The sequence below is a fragment of the Phoxinus phoxinus genome (assembly GCF_949152265.1).
Source record: "Phoxinus phoxinus genome assembly, chromosome: 2".
In the NCBI taxonomy this organism is placed as follows: domain Eukaryota; kingdom Metazoa; phylum Chordata; class Actinopteri; order Cypriniformes; family Leuciscidae; genus Phoxinus; species Phoxinus phoxinus.
Window position 1 is genome coordinate 7,436,178 of NC_136877.1, and position 22,578 is coordinate 7,458,755.

Here is a 22,578-nt window from a genome sequence, read left to right on the forward strand (position 1 = left end):
ATTTTCCCCCAGAGTATTTCTAATATCTCTATTCTTAATATCAAGACGTTTTTTTTTGGGGGGGGATTTTTTTAAATTAATTTATTTTTGAAAGAAATTGATACATTTATTCAGCTAGGATGCATTCAATTGATCAACAATTATAGTAATTTACACATTTACATTCCATGTTACAAAAGATTTGCATTTGAAATAAATGCTGTTCTTTTTAACCTTTTCATTAACGAAAAAACACCTTTCACACAAACGGCACATTTATAACTAATATTGATAATAATAAATGTTTCTTGAGCATCAAATCAGCATATCAGAATGATTTCTGAAGGATCATGTGACACTGAAGACTGGAGTAATGATGCTGACAATACAGCTTTGATCACAGGAATAAATTACATTTTAAAATATATAAAAACTGGAAACAGTTCATATAATTGTAGTAATTTTTCACAATATTTACAATACTGTTTCACAATTTTCACATTACTGTTTTTACTATATTTCGATCAAATAAATGCAGCCTTGTTGTACAGACTAAAAGTCAACTTTTTGTCAAAAACGGAAACATCGTACGATCCCAAACCATTGAACAGTTGTGTATGTACAGCGTCTATAGTGTTGTATTTATATGGCTTCTTATTTTGCAGGAGATAAAAGGGAGGATAGAGAGGACGGCATCCTGTTTAATGATGAAGATGAGAAGGAACAGTGGGAGGAAGATCAGAAGGTGAGTGCTCTTTAAAGTCAGAATCACAATTTACCCCTTTTACATTCTTCAGATTCTTAATATATGTTCCTAGTCTTAATGTGTATTGACGCATGTTATTTCAATGTTATCAAAGTGTAATAACTAGATCAATCTATGAATTGATTTTCCATTTCCACTGATGATACACATGGTAGGCCATATGGCTTATTAGATAATAATAACCAATAGCCAAATATCTATTAAGTCATTGTTTTAGCAAAGTCACAATCAAAACTCTGGCTCCATTCTGGTTAATAATGCCCTCTATTCATAATTCAAACAACTCATGATCCAGTCAGTTTCAGTTTTCTGAATAATATGAATTAACATGTATTTACTTTATGGTTAGGTGCTTTTAATTATACATAATTTACTGTTATTACTGTATAGAAGGTACATGTAACTTGTATAATAAGGCCACTTTAAAATATATAGTGCTATATATTTTAATTGCACTATACAGCAAATCTCTTAATTGTTATATCATCAAAAAATGTAAATTATATTATTGCCCAGCGATATATTATAAGTTGTAAATATAGTATGTGCTACTTTATCTGTAACCATACAGTATACTAACAGAAAGTAATATATGCTAAATAAAGTCTTGCTTATGTCATCACAATTTGTAAACTATCGCACAGCTTTATATATATATATATATATATATATTAAATGTGTAACTGTATCCGCATACATACAGCATACTCACGCAGGGAGAAATATACAATATAGCATATCTATATTAACTATATTATTACCCAGGGCTATTATGATAAATGTGACTATAAGGCATGAAAATATGAAGATATTCTAAACATTATTTAGAATGGGATATTATTTATTATTTATTTACATTATTTATTATTTAGGATATTTTCTGTAAAGCTGCTTTGAAACATAAATTTGGCGTGACTTGACCTAAAACAAAGTGTTATTTAGTAATCCATCAGAATGTAGAAAGTAAAATGGGCTTTGGGTTTTATTTCATGTTCAAGTTTGTATTTTGTCAAGTACTAACTAACTGTCATGTCCAAACAGCAAGCCGATCGAGACTGGTACATGATGGATGAAGGTTATGACGAGTTTCACAACCCGTTGACGTCCACTTCAGAAGAATATGTGAAGAAGAGGGAGCAGATCCTACAGAAGCAGACTCAGAAACGCATCTCAGCGCAGAAGCGGCAGATCAATGAGGTACCGTCCGCAACACACCCTCACCCGTCTGCGCTGTTCGGCACTCAACGTACACTGAGGGTCAAACGTTTGGGAGAATTAAGAAAGAAGTCTCTTATGCTCACCAAGGTTGCATTTATTTGATGAAAAATAAAACCGTAAAAACAGTAATTCTGGGAAATATTTTTTACAATTTAAAATAATTTAATAAATACATTTAATAAAATAGCTTCTATTCATCAAGGATGCATTAAATGGATTCAAGTGACAGTTAAGACATTTAGAATGTTACACATTTTTTTAATTTCAAATACATAATGTTCATTTGATCTTTATATTCAACAAAGGATCCTGATAAAACATGGATCACGGTTTCTGCCAAAAATATCAAGCAGCAAAAGCTGTTTTCAACATTGATCAAATTAAGAACCATATTAATAATTGAGCACCAAAAATAATGAATAACTGAGCAGCAAGTCCTCATATTAGAATGATTCCTGAAGGATCACGTGACACTGAAGACTGGAGTTTGCTTGACAGTAATAAATTAGCCTACATTCCAAAATATATTAAAATAGAAAACATTTATTTTTAAATGCAATAATACTTCACAATATTGCTGTTTTTACTGTATTTTTGATCAAATAAATTCAGCCTTGGTGAACATGGTCAGCCTTTGTTATTTTCTTTTTCTTGTTAAAAATAAAAACTGAGAATTACAAACAATAGGATAAAACACTGCATAGTCTTCTCTGTATGAATAAAAAAAAAAGGATTATTATTAAAGATACGATTAGTGAGTGATTTTCACCTCGTCTTTTGCTGTTTGATTAACATTAATGACACAGACAGCTGCTGTATTAGGCAAGCGAAGAAGTCAAGACGGCACAGACAGAAGGCCTGTTATAATTTGGCGTCATCTTACATGAGAATTTGAATGCAGAAATATTTTCATAATAACATGAGCAGCCTGGAAAAAAGAAAAGGATCAGCATGATTGATATTCAAATTGATAAGCAAACCCTGCTTTGTTTACCGTCTATATATCTGCAGGTCTAGTTTTGTTTTTTGAATGACAAATATAGACTGAATAGAAACAATAATATTATACCTGCTGATATAGACAGTTATTTCCTTACACACAGGTGCAGAACACACTTGCCAGTTGGCAGTCAGCAGTCAGCTGTAGTCTTTGTGGTGTGTTTAAGAGCAGCTTTTTGGCCGAGATGCAGCCGTCGTGAGGCGTCAATAGAGTCAGCTTTCAGCTCAGCTAGTTCTTTGACGTCAGCTTGGTGTGTCAGCCTTAAGACCGAATGCACGGATCTAATAAACTGATACACATCCGGTGTGTTCACCCCACTGTTTGCTCACATGTGTGTTGCACTCCAGGATAACGAACGCTGGGAAACCAACCGCATGCTCACCAGTGGAGTGGTTCAGCGCTTGGAGGTGGACGAGGACTTTGAGGAAGACAATGCGACCAGAGTCCACCTACTTGTCCATAACCTTGTGCCACCCTTCCTGGATGGGAGGATTGTCTTCACTAAGCAGGTACAGACGTCTCTTTACATGGATGTGCTTATTGGTGAGTCACCGAACTTGTGAGTCTTTAATTGATTGTACGTTTGTCCTGCGATTCCAGCCAGAGCCGGTCATTCCAGTGAAAGACCCGACCTCAGACATGGCCATCATCTCCCGCAAGGGAAGTCAGCTGGTCAGACGACACCGAGAGCAGAAAGAGAGAAAGAAGGTGCATATCTGCTTTTTATTGTTTCATTTGGACTCTCACTCCAGGACAGTAGTGTAGATGTGATTGTTGTTGCGTTTGGTTCTTCCACTTGACAGGCACAACACAAACACTGGGAGCTCGCTGGCACCAAACTGGGTGACATCATGGGCATCAAGAAATCAGAGGATGAGGGAAAAGATGGAAAAGCCGTTACAGAAGATGGAAATGTGGATTACAGGTAGATATTGTGTCTCACAATGTGTGTGTGTGTGTGTGTGTGTGTATATATATATATATATATATATATATATATTAGGGCTGTCAGTTAACGCGTTATTAACGACGTTAACGCAAACCCATTTTAACGGCGTCAATTTTTTTTATCGCGAGATTAACGCCTAGCAAACTTTGTAGTTTTTTTCACATGCTTTTGCAACAACTAGTAACGTTATTAAAAATACAACACCACAGCGGATCTAGCTAGACCAGAAACAAAACAACAGGCACGGCGCACACATTGGTTTAGGCTTGCGATGCGAACCGGCCAAAGAGTGGACGAGAAGCGCAGCGCCGAGCCGCGTTTAGGACAACTCGTATCGCACATCGGACGTGCGCTTTCTCAGTTTATGGCCAGCAATAAAAACGCAGAATGGCGCCGCCGGTGTGTGTACACTCATAGAGAATAATGTGTTCGAATTTTAAATACGAGGCGCTGCGCTTCTTGTCCGGTGTGCAACCCCCTTTAACGTTAAGTTCTCTTTCATAGGTTCACTCAACGCTGCGGATAGCGCAGTGGGATATTCTCTGAATGTGCCGATTGTCTGAAGCCTATAGAATCACGCCAATTCATTGGCTGATGGCGTCCGCGCGACCTGGCTCCGCCCCGACGCACTCACGTCGCGTCATTGCATTCGCGCGCGCGCCATCTGCTCCTCAGATTTCTCTACCTTCAGAACGAAGCGGTCACGTTTGCCCTTCGCTCGTGGTTTTTCTGAAAGCTAACAACTATCTCTAAGGATTATTCTCGGCGCTTCTGCGACTGTTTAAGCGGAACTCTGTTTCTCCTTACGGTGAAGCTGCCATGGATTACAGACGCTGTACTCCGCCATGTGCTCGTTACATCGCTAACGACGACCCACACAGTAAGTGCGTTAAATGTTTGGGTTTTTCACATGCGCGTGAGGCTATTATAGGATCTTCTAAATGCAAATTCTGTGAAAATTTGTTGCTCAAAACCCTCAAATCGCGGCTCGCGGTCTTTGAGAGAGAATCATTCGTCTCCCCCTGCCGCGCTCCCGAGGCCTCTCGAGGATCCGCGGCTTGGGGTTCGGATGTAGAGCTTGAGGACGTGGAGTTCGAGCAGACGAGCCCCGCTCTTTCTCTCCCTCCCTCCCCTCGGCACGCACGTGGCATGCCAGTCGAATTTTCACATGATTATTTGCGCCCCAGCCCGGGAGCACGCGACGCGGTTTCTTTTGGGCTGGAGGATATACTTTTTACCGAGGCATCCGACTCAGAGGATTTCGGGCCTACTCTCGCCGACGAGGTTATCCCGCCGAGCGGCCAGGAAGCGCGGCCTACTGCGGCCTACGCGGAGCTCGTGGACGTGCTTTCGCGCGCTACGGAGAAGCTCACTATTGATTGGCCCGACGAGCCACGTGAGTCTCAATCCTCTAAACTCGACGAGAGGCTTCTCAGCGGCCCTAATTCTAGGCCGCAACGGAGGAAGCTACCATTTTTCAGTGATCTGCATCATGAGATCTCCAGATCCTGGAAGCAGCCTTTCTCTTCGCGCCTCACTAATGCGGCAGCTGCTGATTTCACCAACCTAGTAGGTTCTGTGGAACAGGGCTATTCCGCCATTCCGGCGATTGAGGAGACTTTAGCCGACCATCTTGCTCCGTCGTCTGCACCGTCCTGGAAGTCGCGCCCCCTCCTTCCCTCTAAAGCATGTAGGACTACTTCCTCTCTCATTGGAAAATCCTATATGGCGGCTGGGCAGGCAGGCATGACTTTGCACACTATGGCCATTCTCCAGGCCTACCAGGCGGACGTCCTGAAGGAAATGGACGAGGGCGACGGCGTGACCCCTGAAGCGGTCAAGGAGCTTCGTAAGGCTACAGATCTAGCCTTAAGGGCCACCAAGCATACCGCACGTGCTTTAGGTCGCTCTATGGCCGGCTCCGTGGCGGTGGAGCGCCACTTGTGGCTTAATCTCACGGAAATACGGGACAAAGAGAAGGTTTTCCTCTTGGACGCCCCCATCTCTCAGACGGGGTTGTTTGGTGAGGCGGTCAACACTGTGGTTGAGAAATTCCGCTCCTCCAAATCCCAGTCGGCCGCGTTCAGGCAGTTCATGCCCAGGAGGGCTAGGGAACCTTCTGCTCCACCCCCGGTGCGACCCAGAGAACGTCCCTCTCCTAGACCGGAGTTCTCTTCCAGGAGGAGCGAACAGGGACATCCCCCACCTACCACGGTTTGGGGAGCCCGAGGTCGCCCATTTCCCCGTCAACGGCCTCACAAACGCCTCCAATTGAAGCGGTCCGACAAACCGACCGCTTCGACGGCCCAGAGCCGTTCCTGACCTTCCGGTCGGAAAAAGGAGAGCTCCTCTGCCTTCTCAGGGTTGGGTCAGACCGCGCAAACGTTTCTGCCCACCCCCCAGCTCTCCTTTCCTTGCCCTGTCACCTTCGCCACTCAGAGTGTCTCGAAGTGCAGGCCATATTTCACCATTTCGACTCAGTCCAGTGCGGGAGGAAGGAGACGTTTTCTGCTTTCTCCCCTCACCCCGCACACTCTCTATAACTGCCAGCCGCACCCTCGGAGGCACTTTCCGTTTTCCTCCGGAGCAGGCGGACCGGGTCACCATGACCCCAGCATCGATGCCTCCCGTCACGTGCCAGGACGCCAGCGGCCTTCCTGCACAGTCAACCTCTTTACCCCAGGAACGTCAACACGGCACCCTCACTCAGGTATGTCGTCTGCACTACAACATTCCTCTTCCTCTATCTCATTTCCTTCCAGAATGGGAGCGCTTACCAGGGGTATCGTCTTGGGTTCTTCGCACAATTCGGTTCGGCTACACTCTTCAGTTTTGCCGCAATCCCCCCTGTTTCAACGGGGTCTTTCTGACTGTAGTAGACAGCGCCATTCAGGCTTCTGTACTGCAGCAGGAAATCTCTTCCCTCCTTCTCAAAGGGGCAATAGAGGAGATCCCTCCAGGGGAATCCGAGAGAGGCTTTTACAGCCGTTATTTCCTGGTCCCGAAGAAGGGCGGCGGTTTGCGTCCCATACTGGACCTCCGCCGACTGAACTTCGCCCTTTACAAAGGGAAATTCAAGATGTTGACGCTGAAAGCTATCACATCTCAGATTCGGCCAGGGGATTGGTTCGTGACGATAGACCTAAAGGATGCCTATTTTCACATCCAGGTTGTTCGGCGACACAGACAGTTCCTCAGGTTCGCCGTTGGGGAAAGGGCGTTCCAGTACAAGGTCCTTCCCTTCGGCCTCTCCTTGGCCCCGAGGACATTCACAAAGTGCATAGATGCAGCTCTGGCCCCACTGCGGCTCCAGGGCATCCGTGTTCTAAATTACCTGGACGATTGGCTTATTTTAGCCCAGTCCAGGGAGCTAGTGGCCCACCACAGAGACATTGTTCTGAGTCACATCAAGTCTCTCGGTTTGAGGTTGAACTCGGAGAAGAGTGTTCTTGCTCCGGCTCAAAGCACCGTTTTCTTGGGGGTGAACATGGATTCCGTTCTCATGCAGGCCCGCTTGGCCCCTGCACGGATTTCCAGCCTGACAACATGCTTGGCTCGTTTTTCACTAGGCCATCATGTGTCAGTGGGCACCTGCCGCAGGATGCTGGGTCTTATGGCCGCGGCCTCCTCTGTACTACCGCTGGGCCTACTCCACATGAGACCCTTCATGTGGTGGGTGAAGCTCTCAGGGGTTCGACCCTCCGGGTCAACCCTTCGCCTACTGAAGGTATCGCACAGTTGTTTTCGAGCCCTGTCAGTATGGCGGGACCCTCTTTTTCTTCGGAAAGGGGTCAGCATGGGTGCGGTATTTCGTCGCCAGATGGTTACGACGGATGCCTCTCTCACCGGCTGGGGAGCAGTTTTCGAGGGCAGACCAGCGTGTGGGGTCTGGACTGGAGAAGCTCTCTCTTGGCACATAAACTGCCTGGAGTTAAGAGCCGTTTTCCTGGCTCTGCAGCAATTCCTCCCTCTCCTGGAGGGGCACCATGTCATTGTCAGAACAGACAACATGGCAGTGGTGTCACATGTGAACCGGCAGGGAGGGTCTCGGTCACGCACCCTAGACAGGCATGCGCGTCACCTTCTCCTGTGGTCTCAGAGCAAGTTCCTTTCCCTAAGAGCGGTTCATGTCCCAGGGGTTCTGAACCTCGCAGCAGATTTTCTGTCGAGACAGAAACTCAGATCGGGGGAATGGATGTTGAACCGCCAGACGGTGGCCCTGATCTGGGAGGTTTTCGGGGAGGCGGAGGTGGACCTCTTTGCATCTCAAGAGTCGTCCCAATGCCCGCTTTGGTTCTCCCTGAGTCCCCCGGCCCCATTGGGGATAGATGCGTTCGCTCACCCTTGGCCAACGCAGAAACTCTATGCCTTCCCGCCCGTCAAACTGATCCAGGCGGTCTTGGCCAGAGTGAGAGAGAGCGGAGTCCGCCTCCTCTTAGTGGCTCCGTTCTGGCCATCTCAGCCATGGTTTTCGGAGCTAATTCCTCTACTGGAATCTTCCCCCTGGAGGATCCCAGTCAGAGAAGATCTGCTGTCACAGCTGCAGGGCAAGATATGGCATCCTCGCCCAGACATATGGAAGCTATATGTTTGGCCGATCAAAGGCCGTTAACATTAAGCTCTGGTCTCCCAACTGACGTTCAGGAGACCATTGCGAGTGCCAGAGCCCCTTCTACAAGGCGACTGTATTCTTCCAAGTGGAAGGTTTTTAAGAGTTGGTGCTTAGCGCATGATAGGAACCCAGTTAACTGCCCTGTTGGTTCAGTACTGGAATTCTTGCAGGAGAAGTTTGCTGCTGGGGCGGCTGCTACCACTCTCAGAGTTTATGTCGCAGCTATTGCGGCACATAGGGAATCGGATGAGATTCCCCTGGGCAAATTAAGATTAGTTTCTGCTTTTATGCGTGGGGTGAAGCGCCTGAAACCGGCTCGCTCCCCTAGAGTTCCCTCATGGGACCTTTCTGTTGTCCTAGAGGGTTTGACTATGGCCCCCTTTGAGCCCTTAGAGTCAGCTCCGGATAGGATCCTGACTCTCAAGGTTTCTCTTTTGCTAGCGTTGTCCTCATTAAAGCGGATGGGAGACTTGCAAGCCCTGTCTGTTAGCGAGTCTTGCCTGGACTTTGCCCCTGGCCTGGTCAAAGTTTCCTTGAGGCCGAGACCAGGGTATGTCCCCAAGGTTCTCTCCACTACTTTTCGCTCACAGGTAGTTAACCTTAATGCTTTCCACCCTCCTCCATTTTCTTCTGAGGAAGATAGGAAGCTTAACTTGCTCTGCCCAGTGCGTTCTCTCAAGATTTATGTAGACCGCTCAGGCGGTTGGAGGAAATCTAACCAGCTTTTGGTTTGCTTTGGTGCTAGCCGCCGTGGGCTTGCTGCATCGAAGCAGAGGATTTCCCACTGGGTTACAGAGGCTATCTCGTTGGCTTACGGGGTGCGTGGCTTACCTTCACCCCTCAGCATTAGAGCTCATTCCACCAGAAGTGTGGCGTCTTCTCAAGCGCTTTTTAGAGGAGCACTCTTGGAGGACATTTGTGTTGCGGCAGGTTGGTCCTCTCCGCACACTTTTGTACGATTCTATAGTTTGGATCTTGACATGACCCCGGGTTCCCAGGTTCTTTCTGTTTGAACTCTTCTTGGTCGTTGTCTCTTTTGTTACCAGTCATAAAGCGTTCTAGCTTGGCGAGTTTGGTAGTCCGTTCCCACTGCGCTATCCGCAGCGTTGAGTGAACCTATGAAAGAGAACGTCTCTGGTTACTTACGTAACCTATGTTCTCTGAATAGGGAACGAGACGCTGCGTTAGCGGCCAAGCTCTTCACGCTGCTGACAGTTTTCTTTTCGGCAGAGAAATCTGAGGAGCAGATGGCGCGCGCGCGAATGCAATGACGCGACGTGAGTGCGTCGGGGCGGAGCCAGGTCGCGCGGACGCCATCAGCCAATGAATTGGCGTGATTCTATAGGCTTCAGACAATCGGCACATTCAGAGAATATCCCACTGCGCTATCCGCAGCGTCTCGTTCCCTATTCAGAGAACATAGGTTACGTAAGTAACCAGAGACGTTTTGAGTGGATGAATGATGAGCGCGAGACGACGAAATGGATGCCAATAAGATTCGAGGTAACGTCACCTCGTCAGTATTTCTTTCACCCTTTTATTGATGGACAGTGTTAGATTGTGTGAGAGATTATTTGCTCCAAGTGAGAATGTTAGTGTGAAATTGAACACAGAATGTTGTTTTCAATAAAAAAATGTGCACAAAGCAAGCCAATCCACTTTTCCATGTTGATAAGAGCATTAAAATGAGAAAAAATAATGGAACAAAAAGAAATCGAGATATTTAGAATAGATAAAAATGTGCGATTAATCGCGAGTTAACTATGACATTAATGCGATTAATCGCAATTAAATATTTTAATCGTTCGACAGCCCTAATATATATATATATATATATATATATATAATTTTATATTTCACAGTATATCTGTCAGGGGACTTTAGTAGACAATTGGTTGCGATCCAATTATGATACCATGATACATTTCAAAGTATTATGGCATATTCAAAGTATGACTTGTGTTGTATAAACAACCGTTCAAAGGTTTGGGGTCAGTAATATAATGTTTTGGAAATAAATGAATACTTTTATTCAGCGAGGATGCATTAAATTTATCTAAAATGACAGTGAAGACATTTAGAATACATGGACATTTACAAAAGATTGGTTTCAACAAATAATTTTTTATTCAACTTTATATTCATCAAAGAATCCTGAAAAAATCTATCATGGTTTCCATAAAAGTATTAAGCAGCACAATTGTTTACAACATTGATAATAATAAATGTTTCTTGAGCAGCAAAACAGCATATTCCAACTATTTCTGAAGAATTATGTGAAACTGAAGACTGGAGTAATGATGCTGAGAATTCAACTTTGCATCACAGGAATTGTTACATTTTAAAATATATTTAGATAGAAAAGTTATTCTAAATTGCAATAATATTTCACAATATTTTTACTGTATTTTTGATCAAATAAATTTATTTTTGGTGAGCTTAAGAGACTTCTTTCGAAAAAAAATCTTTTAAAAAGTATTGTAGATATGTTTCTGGGCCTCTTCATCTTTCTTATCTTCCATCTTTTCAGAGCGGAGCAGAAGTTTGCAGATCACATGAGGGAGAAGAATGAAGCGAGCAGTGAGTTTTCTAAGAAGAAGACTCTATTAGAGCAGAGACAGTATCTGCCCATCTTTGCTGTTCGCCAGGAGCTGCTCAACATCATCAGGTCCGGGTGACCCTCAAATCAGTTCACTTACCTCAGCTTCCTTACACACTCTTGTGTCTGCCCACCCGGCATGCTGATGTTTTCTGTGTGTTGTGTATCTTCTCTGGCAGGGATAACAATATTGTGATTGTGGTGGGGGAAACGGGCAGTGGTAAGACGACTCAGCTGACGCAGTATCTTCATGAGGACGGTTACACCGGCTATGGCATGGTGGGCTGCACACAGCCTCGCAGAGTGGCGGCCATGAGCGTGGCCAAGAGAGTCAGCGAAGAAATGAACAGTAATCTGGGAGAAGAGGTTGGTGCCCAACATCTTGAGTGCTTGGAGCAATTTTCTGTCCATGTACTTGACAAAAGATATTGATTTTTAGGGACATACTGCCACCTGGTGGATTTGAGGTGACTTGTATGTTATGTATTTTCCCCTAAAGAGAGGATGATACAATGGAATAATGATAATCAGGGTTATTATCGTTAACAAAAACTAAACTAAAACCATTAAAAAAAAGTGTTACTTGAAATTAAAATTAAAAAGGTCTGCACTCTAATAATACTTTATTTGTTACAAACAGGAGGAGATAAAGAATTATACAAACGTTTCGGCTCTTTGCCTTCGTCAGTAGTTACTTGAAATAAAATATGAAAAACCTTTAACCCCTTATATTTGCATTACATATTTAAAACAGTAATATCCTATGCTAAACCTAAACCAATCTTGACAAACTATATATCATTTGAAAGCTTACAATCTCTAGTTTACATATTCGTAACTGATTTACATATTTGTAATTGATTTTCAAAATAAATTACAGAGGAGCCGTAATTTATCAATTTGCAACAAGAATATTTTCATAGTCCTAAGGCGTGTTCAGACCTTTATTTTGAAATAGTGATGAACATGAAAGAATGGTAGAAACCTCAGTTTGTTTTCATGCAAGAGTTCAAAAGATAGCATCCATTCAATTCTTTTAGAAAAAAAGGTCTGAAAATGTTTTAAATATAAAGAAACAAATAATAGATTCACCATTTGTGATGTGGCAGCGGGCTATAATCCACATACGTGTAATTTGTGTTTCTTAGAGGTTGAATTAATTTCAAAATCTGCCAAACTTCCAATACTACTTCTGAATAGGATGTCTACTTCATAAATTGTATGAAAATTGTAAAAATAATGGTTCAGATCACTCAAACAACATATGGAAATGAAGGCGCCCTTATATGGACAGTGATGTCAAGTAGTGAAGAAGTTTGGTATTGCGCCCAAACAAAATCTCACTGAAAGCTTATTTTTTGAGATATCAACCTAAAATTTTAAACGCAACTTGTTCAGATCTTTTGCTTTGATTTTTTTTTTTGGGCATATTTATAGTCCACCAGGTTTTGAAAATATATATTTTATATAAAATATGAATAATTAAATTTGTAACATTTTACATTTTCATAAACTCAAACTTCTATAACTTTTTTCTGTTTAACTTTCTTAATTTATTTAACTTCTACACAAATCTGCCAAATGTCTTCTTTAAAACAAGACCAATCTTGCATCTATATTCAAAAGCATTCTTGAATTACAACCATTTAATTTTGGAATGTGCATTTTCATGTCTATTAAAAAAAGGGGGGTGCCGCTTAAGGGGTTAAATAAGGTAACATTCATTTAAGTTTAAGTACTAAAATAACTGACATAAAAATTAAAAACTATATTTGTAATGTGTCTATGTATGCGTGTGTGTGTGTGTGTGTATGTATGTATAAAATCGATGTATTCTATTATACGATTATATAATTGTATTTTTACCATAGCTAAGGGGTTTTATTGCTTTAATGTGTATACCAGGTTGGTTATGCCATCCGTTTTGAAGACTGTACATCAGAGAAGACCGTGATAAAATACATGACGGACGGGATTCTTCTGAGGGAATCTCTGCGGGAGTCAGACTTGGACCACTATAGCGCTGTCATCATGGACGAGGCCCATGAACGCTCCCTCAACACTGACGTGCTCTTCGGGCTGCTCCGAGAGGTGAGCCACGTCTCCAGCTGTCTGTCCTCCTCACACACTTACACATGAACCGAGGAAGATTATTGATTGTTATTGATTACCGATGTTATTGATTGGACCCCACTAAATATAATTGCTTTTCGTACACCATTTTGATGTACATGAACATTTAAAGAGTACTGTTGAGTTTAGAGGTTGATACTGAGTCACTCTCTCCTTTATTTTGGATTATTTAGGTGGTGTCGAGACGCTCAGACTTGAAGCTCATTGTCACATCTGCCACCATGGACTCTGACAAATTTGCGGCATTCTTCGGCAATGTTCCAATTTTCCACATTCCCGGCAGAACGTTCCCAGTGGATATCTTGTTCAGCAAGGTGAGGTGTTAATAGACTCTTTAGTTAAAGCTGGTTGGTGTGCTGTAGACTGACGCTGAGTGCTGGTGTGATTCAGACTCCTCAGGAGGACTATGTGGAGGCGTCTGTGAAACAGGCCTTGCAGATTCATCTCAGCGGGATGGGGGGTGACATCCTCATCTTCATGCCTGGTCAGGAGGACATTGAGGTGAGGAGATTCTAGTTGTGCAGAAGATGTTATTAATGGAATCACATTTTATACACTATTGATGATATTATATACACGCTCCCATTCAAAACTTTGGGATCGGTAATATTTTTTTAAAGAAGTCTGTTATGCTCACCAAGGCTGCTTTTATTGGATTTATTATTAACATTTCAAAATAACTCTTTTCTATTTGAATATATTTTAAAATGCAACTTATTCATATGATGGCAAAGCAAACTTGTATGACTTGATCCTTCAGAAATTCTAATATGCTGATTTGCTGCTCAAGAAACATTTCTTTTTATCAATGTTGAAAACATCCCATCTGTAAAGCCAATGAAAACTAGCGGGCAGGCAGAATGGGCACAGGACAGTGTGACAAGTTGAATGCATCCTTAATAAATAAAAGTATTAATTTCTTTAATATTTAATATAATAATTTAAAATTTAAAGTAGTTTAATATATATTACTTGCCCCCGAACTTTTGAAAGGTAGTGTGTCGCGGTTTCCACAAAAATATGAAGCAGCACAACTAATTTCTACACTGATAATATTATTTTTTTGAGCATCAAATCAGCATATTATTATGATTTATGAAGGATCATGTGACACTGAACGCTGGAGTAATGATGCTGAAAATTCAGCTTTGTCGTCATAGGAATAAATTAAGTTTTAACATGTATTCAAATAGAAAAGTTATTTTATAATATTTCACAACATTACTGCATCCTTAGTAAGCATTATAGATTTGAAAGTTAAAAAGACAAAAAAATTAACACACACACACACACACACACACACACACACACACACACACACACACACACACACACACACACACACACACCTATATATACAGTCAAACCACCACAAAATTATTCAGATATAATTTTTTATATTGTATTATTAGTGGGTGCAGGACACTATAATTAATTTATGTAAGTGAGGATAGCAAAATAAAGTAAACTGTGACAACATATATTCCAAAATTCTTCATACTGTGGACTACCAGTACAATTTATAAATATTTGGGACCAAAAATTATATAATTATATATACCAAAAATATTCAGACACTTTGACCTGACCATGTTTTTTCTTTAATTGCAACCGTTTTACACCACAGACTGAACACAAGCATTGCTTTGTAATTGGTTGACCTAAATTGGTATTATCTAATTGTGTACCTAAATTTAACAGCTGACAGATATTCAACATAATTCATGTGAGAGACCGTCTAACAGAAGGATGACCAAAACCAGTCAAATATAAACTGACTTGATAACTCCTGAGTTCTTGTCATATTTTATTACCATTTTCTAAACTATAGCGAATAAACTGTGATAATGTGAGACATGTTTAAGAATGTTTAAGATGTTTCTTGGAATATAAGAAGTATGAGGTTAGTTTGAAATCTAGTGTTTGGTAAGTTTGTGCTGCCTAATGATGCACCGTATAACACAAATAATGTCTGTGTTCCTGCAGGTGACTTCAGATCAGATCGTGGAGCGATTGGAGGATCTGGAGAACGCTCCGGCTCTGGCAGTGCTGCCCATCTACTCCCAGCTGCCCTCAGACCTGCAGGCCAAGATCTTCCAGAAGGTAAACCTCTATCTCTGTTGGACACTGCAAGATCCTGATCATGAGACGTTTGTGAGCTAAACCTGTGTCTTTACGGACAGGCTCCTGATGGAGTGAGGAAGTGTATTGTTGCTACAAACATCGCTGAGACGTCTCTGACAGTGGACGGCATCATGTTTGTGGTGGATTCTGGTTACTGCAAACTGAAGGTAAATGAAACTGCTGTGAATGACCAGTCTTTAATAGAGCAATTGCACATCTGATGCTAACTGAAGTATTACTTTGTGTTGTTTAGGTGTTCAACCCTCGCATTGGCATGGATGCGCTGCAGGTGTACCCCATTAGTCAAGCCAATGCAAACCAGCGGGCTGGCAGAGCCGGCAGAACAGGCCCAGGACAGTGTTACAGGTAAGATCAGTCAGTTCCTCCCTCAATGCTAACATCAAAAAGGACCATCCAAAAACATCATATATATATATACTTGTTTATCCATATTTAGACGCAATGTATCACTTGTCAATTGTGCTAGTGCGGTGGGGCAAAAAGGTTAATGACAATGACTTTCTCATTCAATTTCAATGATTTCATTATGATTTTGTCATTGTATGTTCTACTTTTTAGGTAAGACCAGATTCGTTTTCTATTCCATTTTAAAATATATTCAGATAGATAACAATTATTTTGAATTGTAATAATATTTCACAATATTACAGTTTTTACTGCATTTTATATAAAAAAAATCATTAAGAATATATATTTTTTTATTATTCCTAAGATTTGACCGATAGTGTATTTTACTACAATAATAAAATATAAAATCTTGTACAGTGCCTTATTGTTATTTCAAAAGACAGAGATGCTTCAAAGCAGGCTGGAAATTGAAGTCGTGAATTGAAATGGAAGTAGCGACCGATATTTTCTTCTGTATTGTGTTGTACATCTGAGTGTAACAGATTATCGAACAGATAGCGGGACTTGGTTCTATGCAATGGTTGGTGATTTGGATTTTGAGATGTGGGCATTTAAAAGTTGAGGCAGATGAACGTGAGCTTGTAAGGGGCAGAGTTTAAGCACATGAACTGATCGGAGAAATCCTGCGAAATTCACCAGAGAGAAGGCTGTCATTTCACCAGAAGATCGACAATATTAACATCATTTGAGAAAAAATTTTCATCATTTAAGAAAAATTACAAGGTCAAAAAAAGGTTAAAAACTTGCACGGATAAATGTTTATTTCATGCTGACTTTAAGGTGAGTCAGACTTGAGTGATGAATCAGTTTTTTGTTCCGGTACATTGAAACGAATCATCTGAAGGAAGTGAATCATTCCGGTGTCTCTGTGGTGTTAATACACTCTCTTTGCTAATACAGACAGATGAACAGTGTGTTCAAGAGCTTTATTCATTTTTTTTTTTTTTTTTTTGCTCACTCTTTTCTGAAACCTCTATCAGTGAGGCTTGGCAACTGCAGGAGGGGGACAGGACGGTAATCTTAAGAGGACTTAACGTAGTTTATTTTTTGTTTACACCTCTGAGGATTTGATACAAAGGCTCCTGTGGGCTTTTTGACCGTGACCTTTTTCAAATCTGCACAGCCCCAAAGATGCGATGACACACTGTCTCGCTGTTTCACTGTCACACAAGGGATTGTTTTGCCTCCCTGTGAGTGTTTCTGGTTGCTTGTGAAAGTGTGTGGCACATGTCGGATTAGTTGCATGCATCCTTTACCAAACATCTGCGCATCAAGAATCAATTCTGTTCAGCCAGACGCTTTGTAATGTGGCCAAGAGCCGTGTGTGTGTGTGTGTGTGTGTGTGTGTGAAGAATGCATAACTCAAAAGCTCTGGCTGTGATTGCGGCACAAGAGCCAGAAGGACAGATATACATAAATGCATACGCTGTACTACAGAGCTTCCCAGAGTTCCTTCTTCACGCCATCTTCTGAGGGATTACCGATTTTGTTGAATAGCTGCAGAAATCTGCTGTTTTCTCAGATCTGTCTCTATGGAGCAGCAAAGAGAGCTGTGATATTTTAAGATCCTCAGAGGTAGCTTTGAAATGGCTCATTGTTAAGAGCTTCCCTCTTGCTCTTCTAAAGGTTGGAGGTAGAAAACTTTTTCATTAATGTGCTGCATGCGTATGTCATGTATACGTCTTTATTTAGACCTTTTGCATATAATGTTTACACAAATTTTTCTCACCCAATTTATTTTATTTTATTCCATGACTTGAACATGAAGCATTTAATTCATTAAACTGGTGCAGTGAAGCAAATCACTGCCAGTCAAAACATATTTAATATGTAAATATCTCAGGGATTTTTGGACCAATGAGATTTCACTGTGGGCGGGGCTACCTACAGTAGATCAACGCAACAGCACTAAAATTGTCTTGCAGTGTCACTTGCTGTTGTCACTTGCGGTTGGAACTGGTAATGACAAGCTAAAATGATGCATACTTCGCCTACTTACTCTATGCCCTAATAGTATGTACTGTTTTTGTGGCGAAAAATACATAATTTTGAGTGTGTAGCAGAAGAGTAGGCTTTGGGACATACTACTTTGTCATAATTGCGTCTTTAACAGACCGTAAAGAAGATTTTAAGCTGAAACCGTGGTCTTTGGTGATTCGTATAATGGCTACTGTCACTTTAAGAGTCAAAAAACATATACAGGCAAGACAAAATCAATACCCGTGTCTCCTGATGATACATTGAGTTCTTATGAAGCGAAACGATCGTTCTGTGCAAGAAACTGAACATTATTTACAACATTATTATTACATATTATCCACAGCCTCAGCAAACGGTCATGAGCGCGCTCACGACAGGCGAACGCAAGCTTCTTGTTGCATAATGACGTATGCTGAGAAAAATTAGAAAATAGTAACTCCAGTCTGATATAGGCATATTTTAACCACAGTGTTATTTTAGTATTATTTATATACTATTATAGTATCAGTAATGTTTTTAATGTGCTGTAATTTCAGCTGTAATTTTAATTTATTGTAAGTTTTTGTATTTTTTTGTCAGTTTTTTTTTTTTTTTTTTTTTTTATATTTCTATATAGGTTTTAGTTCGTTTTTATTTCAGTTTCAGGAAATGTAGTACTTCAAATTAAAAAAAAAGTTATCTTGGCAAGTTTAGGTTTGATTGACCAAGGATAACTGCGAGTCTATTTATGGTTTTGGAGATCTAACTGATCCATCTCTTTTCATAACAAATATTACGCAGAGCTCTCTGCAGTGTGTTAGCACCCTAACAAGGAATTCACTGTTTTTTTTAGCTCGCCACTGTATCACATTGTGTCGGAGTGGGACATTTTGTAATGTTTACAGAAAATGAATGGATCTTTCTTTCCATTGTGTCTGTTCACTTCAGGTTATACACTCAGAGTGCCTACAAGAATGAGATGCTCACCACCACTATCCCAGAGATCCAGCGCACTAACCTGGCCAATGTTGTGCTGCTGCTCAAGTCACTGGGAGTGCAAGACCTTCTGCTCTTCCACTTCATGGATCCCCCACCTGAAGACAACATGCTGAACTCCATGTACCAGCTGTGGATCTTGGGAGCTCTTGACAACACAGGTGAGACCACGGAGTCGGCATAGGACCACATTAATCTCTCTCTTTTTAGTTTTTTGTTCCTTTTGCCACTTTTTATCACAAGAAACAGTAGAGAGTGAATCTGGTATTTACAGTTGAACTGTGTAATTAGATAGTATCAGGAATGATCAAATAACTTCAGGATTAAGTGTACATTTTAGGGCTGGGAATCGATTAAAAAAATTAACTAATTAATTGCACAATTTGCTATAATTAATTGCATTTCCCCCAAGCTTGTAATCATCAATATTTAAACGTAGAATCACCTAATTAAATTAAACACAGAAAAAAAGGAAAATAGCCCTATTACCCTAACAGACCGTAAAGAAGATTTTAAGCTGAAACCGTGGAAAGCTAAAATAATATTAAACATCAATATATCAATATATTATTCTCCATTCCGTTCTATGCCACATACTCAGATTTAAGATTTATTTTTTTTTTTTTACTTTTTTCAAAATAAAGTATAGTCCTACAAAGCTATTATTACCAGAGCATGTGATCAGAGCAGGTAATTTTACCATTGTTGCCCAGCATGGCTGTACCAGCTCAGTAGGGCTATTGCAAACAGAAGTCTACTACTGAGAAATTTCACGTTATTTGAGCGGACTTTGCTTTTCCAGTGCGTGATCGGTACATGATTGGAGCGTTTGGGCCGTGAACGATTGAGCAGAACGCACAGCGCAAACACTGAGCGGAACATTGAGCAGAGAGCTCAGCTTGCCGACACACAACACACACACACACACACACACCACACACACACACCACACACACACACATGGAGCGGAGAGCGTGGCGCACACACGGAGCAGAAAAGACCCGCTCGTGAAACCTGATCACTTAACACAGAGGGGCGGGGCGGCGCGGCATATTTTCGTTCCAAAAAACGAAAATGCTATTTTCGGCCGATAATTTTTGGCGGCCAAGAATTTGATGCATCCAGCTTCTGGTATTTGACTTCAGCTTTGCTAATTGTACATAGCATCTTTGTTTTGTCAAACGTGCCATCAGGCAACTTTTTAAATGCAAACATTCCTCCTAAAACTCCATCCTGGTCCTTCTCCATCATGACAGGGTGAATTGGTTCGGCACACGCACAATAGCAGCCGCAACAGGAAGTCATTAAAACAAGGCAAAAAAAAGTGCTGTGTCAATTGCGTTATTTATTTTTAATGCGTTAAACATCTCAAATGAATCGCAAAGATTAACGCTTTAATTCCCCCTAGTACATTTATTATGTAGTAATTTTTTTTTTCCAGTCAAAAAGTCTTCAGTATGTGGTGGAAGGCCATATCCTTAACGGGCAACCGGGAAAATGCTAGAGAAGCTAATTAATAATAATAATAATATAAAATAAGCCAGCAGTGTAGATAAAACTGTATTTTTAATAATTGTTTGATAAATTTGTTTAATTGCAATCTTTTAAAAATACTTTTTTTTGGACGTTGTTTAAAGCAGCATTTCTCAACTTCGTAACTTCGGGTCGCAAAGCCGCTTTGAGTGGGTCAGGGAGTGTGTAGTCTAAGAAACAACAAACGTAATTCTAAATGTTTTTTTTCCGATGAGAGACTTTTATTTTGAAAGACTTGCGTGAAAGCTGTTGACTCTTCTGTCAGACGCAGTTTAGGTAAAGAGTGCTTGAGGAAAAACCTGTTTACCTGACTCAGTATCTGCTGTCAGATGATGTCAGGCTATTTGTGTGTCATTATTCTAACCTTATTTTTGTAACTTGTTACAAAATAAAAAGTCTCTCACCTCAGAAAACGAACTTTCCTGAGCTCTAAATCACTTCACTATATCCAGTTTTTTTTGTTGTTTTTTATGGGAGGCACTTCCGGTTTTGGTGAAGTTCCAATCAAAAACACTGAAACAAATGATTTTAAATCATAAGGTTGCGCTACAAATAATCCTTATCCGTCAGTTTAACTGAAAGAGCTGTAAGATTTCTAGAGAATAACATTACGCTTGGTATTTTGTGTGGTATAAGAATAGCTACGGCAAGAGCTCTTTTCAGCCGCTGCATTTTTTTCCTCCTGATTATTTTCTTTTGTATTCTGCCGTAACAATATGAAAAAGAGTATGTAAACTGTTAAGGACTGTTCCACAGGTTTGTCAATTGTGTGTTAATGGTTATTTGAACAAGCATGAAAAACATTGTTCAAACTTTTTCAAAGAAAGATCTGTAAATCTTATTTTTATTTTACAAAATTATCTTTAACATACAGTATCCTGATAAAGGGGCTTTTCTTTTTTTCTGCTGATTATATATTCACCCTCCAGTGTTTGGATATATCAATGTTTAAAGATAACGGATGTTAGTGACATTATTTTTATTTGGGAAAAATCTCTCGAGTGTAACTTGCATTCTAGTTGAGTAGACTTAAGCTGGTGAAGTGCTGCAGTGAAGTATTAAGGTCTTACTCAAAGTTCAGCTGTAGCAACTGAAGTAAAACTGTCGATGTGACCAGAGAGGGATCTCAATCTCATTTCCTGCGTATCTCTCAGGGGTTTGTGGGGATTTGACTATGTGGAGCGCTTTTCCCTCTAGCTCTCGTCTCGTGTTAACAGCAGATTATTTCTGATTAAGGCTTACCTGCCCAAATATCTTCTCCGCGTTTCACGGCGCTCTCTCACTAATCTTCTTAGTCTGTCATGTAATCTTTGAAATCTGAGCTTCTGAAAAGTTTGATCAGAATCTCAAAGTGGAGTCATTTTCCCACCATCAGCACTTTGGAAAGAGGTGCTTTCTAATCCCTTTTGACTTTTGCCTGTATTTGAGGATGCTTTCTTCTCGTCTCCGTCTCAGGCGCTCTGACGCCCACCGGGCGGCTCATGGTGGAGTTTCCTCTGGATCCGGCTCTGTCCAAAATGCTGATCGTGTCATGTGACATGGCCTGCAGCGCTGACATTCTTATCATCGTCTCCATGTTGTCAGTGCCGTCCATCTTCTACAGACCAAAGGTACGTTACTAGAACCTATTTACTAGAACCTATTTACTAGCAAATGTGCTGTACGTGCGGGTTCAGTTTCCGAAGTGCTCAAACTGCCGTTACTTGTCTAGGGTCGCGAGGAGGAGAGTGACCAGGTGAGAGAGAAGTTCGCAGTGCCCGAGAGTGATCACCTGACCTACCTCAACGTTTACCTGCAGTGGAAGAACAACAATTACTCCAGCATCTGGTGTAACGATCACTTCATCCACACCAAAGCCATGCGTAAGGTGCGTCAACCTGAGGCGTCACTCTCAACCAATCAGATTCATGAATTAAAGGGGCAATTTCATTCCATGACATGTTATTTTTAGGGCTGGGACTTTAACGCGTTAATTACGATTAATTAATTACACAAAAAATAACGCGTTAAACATTTTTAACGCATTTTAATCTCACTTATTTTTGCACCGCGGAACGTTTCTCACTGGATGAGTTTAGGCGGACCGATTATACTGGAGCACCAACTAGCGTTCACAACTTCCATAGACAGTAGCCGTTTCTCAATGTCAAGGAAGGATCCTCGGAAGCCGGAATTTCGAGGATGCTACGTCATCGACATCCGTCGAAGGACTGTTCCAATGTCGAGGATCCTCAGAATTTCAACCAAGGGCGGAGTCCTTCGTTCAGAAAATATCCCATAT

The 22,578-nt window shown here is 41.2% G+C and overlaps 1 protein-coding gene across 2 annotated transcripts in view; it reads left to right on the plus strand.

Moving 5' to 3' along the window:
* The window catches only part of dhx38 (DEAH (Asp-Glu-Ala-His) box polypeptide 38), a 39,121-nt gene that overhangs the window by 6,064 nt on the left and 10,479 nt on the right, over positions 1-22,578 (plus strand). Inside the window, exons 7-22 of one of the 2 annotated variants that reach the window (XM_079589331.1) lie at positions 645-724; positions 1,787-1,942; positions 3,311-3,472; positions 3,564-3,671; positions 3,767-3,888; positions 11,055-11,192; positions 11,303-11,489; positions 13,029-13,214; positions 13,430-13,570; positions 13,647-13,757; positions 15,243-15,359; positions 15,440-15,547; positions 15,634-15,746; positions 18,717-18,925; positions 21,753-21,907; positions 22,009-22,164. In XM_079589331.1, the coding sequence (XP_079445457.1) occupies positions 645-724; positions 1,787-1,942; positions 3,311-3,472; positions 3,564-3,671; positions 3,767-3,888; positions 11,055-11,192; positions 11,303-11,489; positions 13,029-13,214; positions 13,430-13,570; positions 13,647-13,757; positions 15,243-15,359; positions 15,440-15,547; positions 15,634-15,746; positions 18,717-18,925; positions 21,753-21,907; positions 22,009-22,164 (2,249 nt within the window). Of the gene's footprint in view, positions 1-640; positions 725-1,786; positions 1,943-3,310; positions 3,473-3,563; positions 3,672-3,766; positions 3,889-11,054; positions 11,193-11,302; positions 11,490-13,028; positions 13,215-13,429; positions 13,571-13,646; positions 13,758-15,242; positions 15,360-15,439; positions 15,548-15,633; positions 15,747-18,716; positions 18,926-21,752; positions 21,908-22,008; positions 22,165-22,578 lie in introns of both variants that reach the window. The other variant, XM_079589330.1, reaches the window with a different exon arrangement.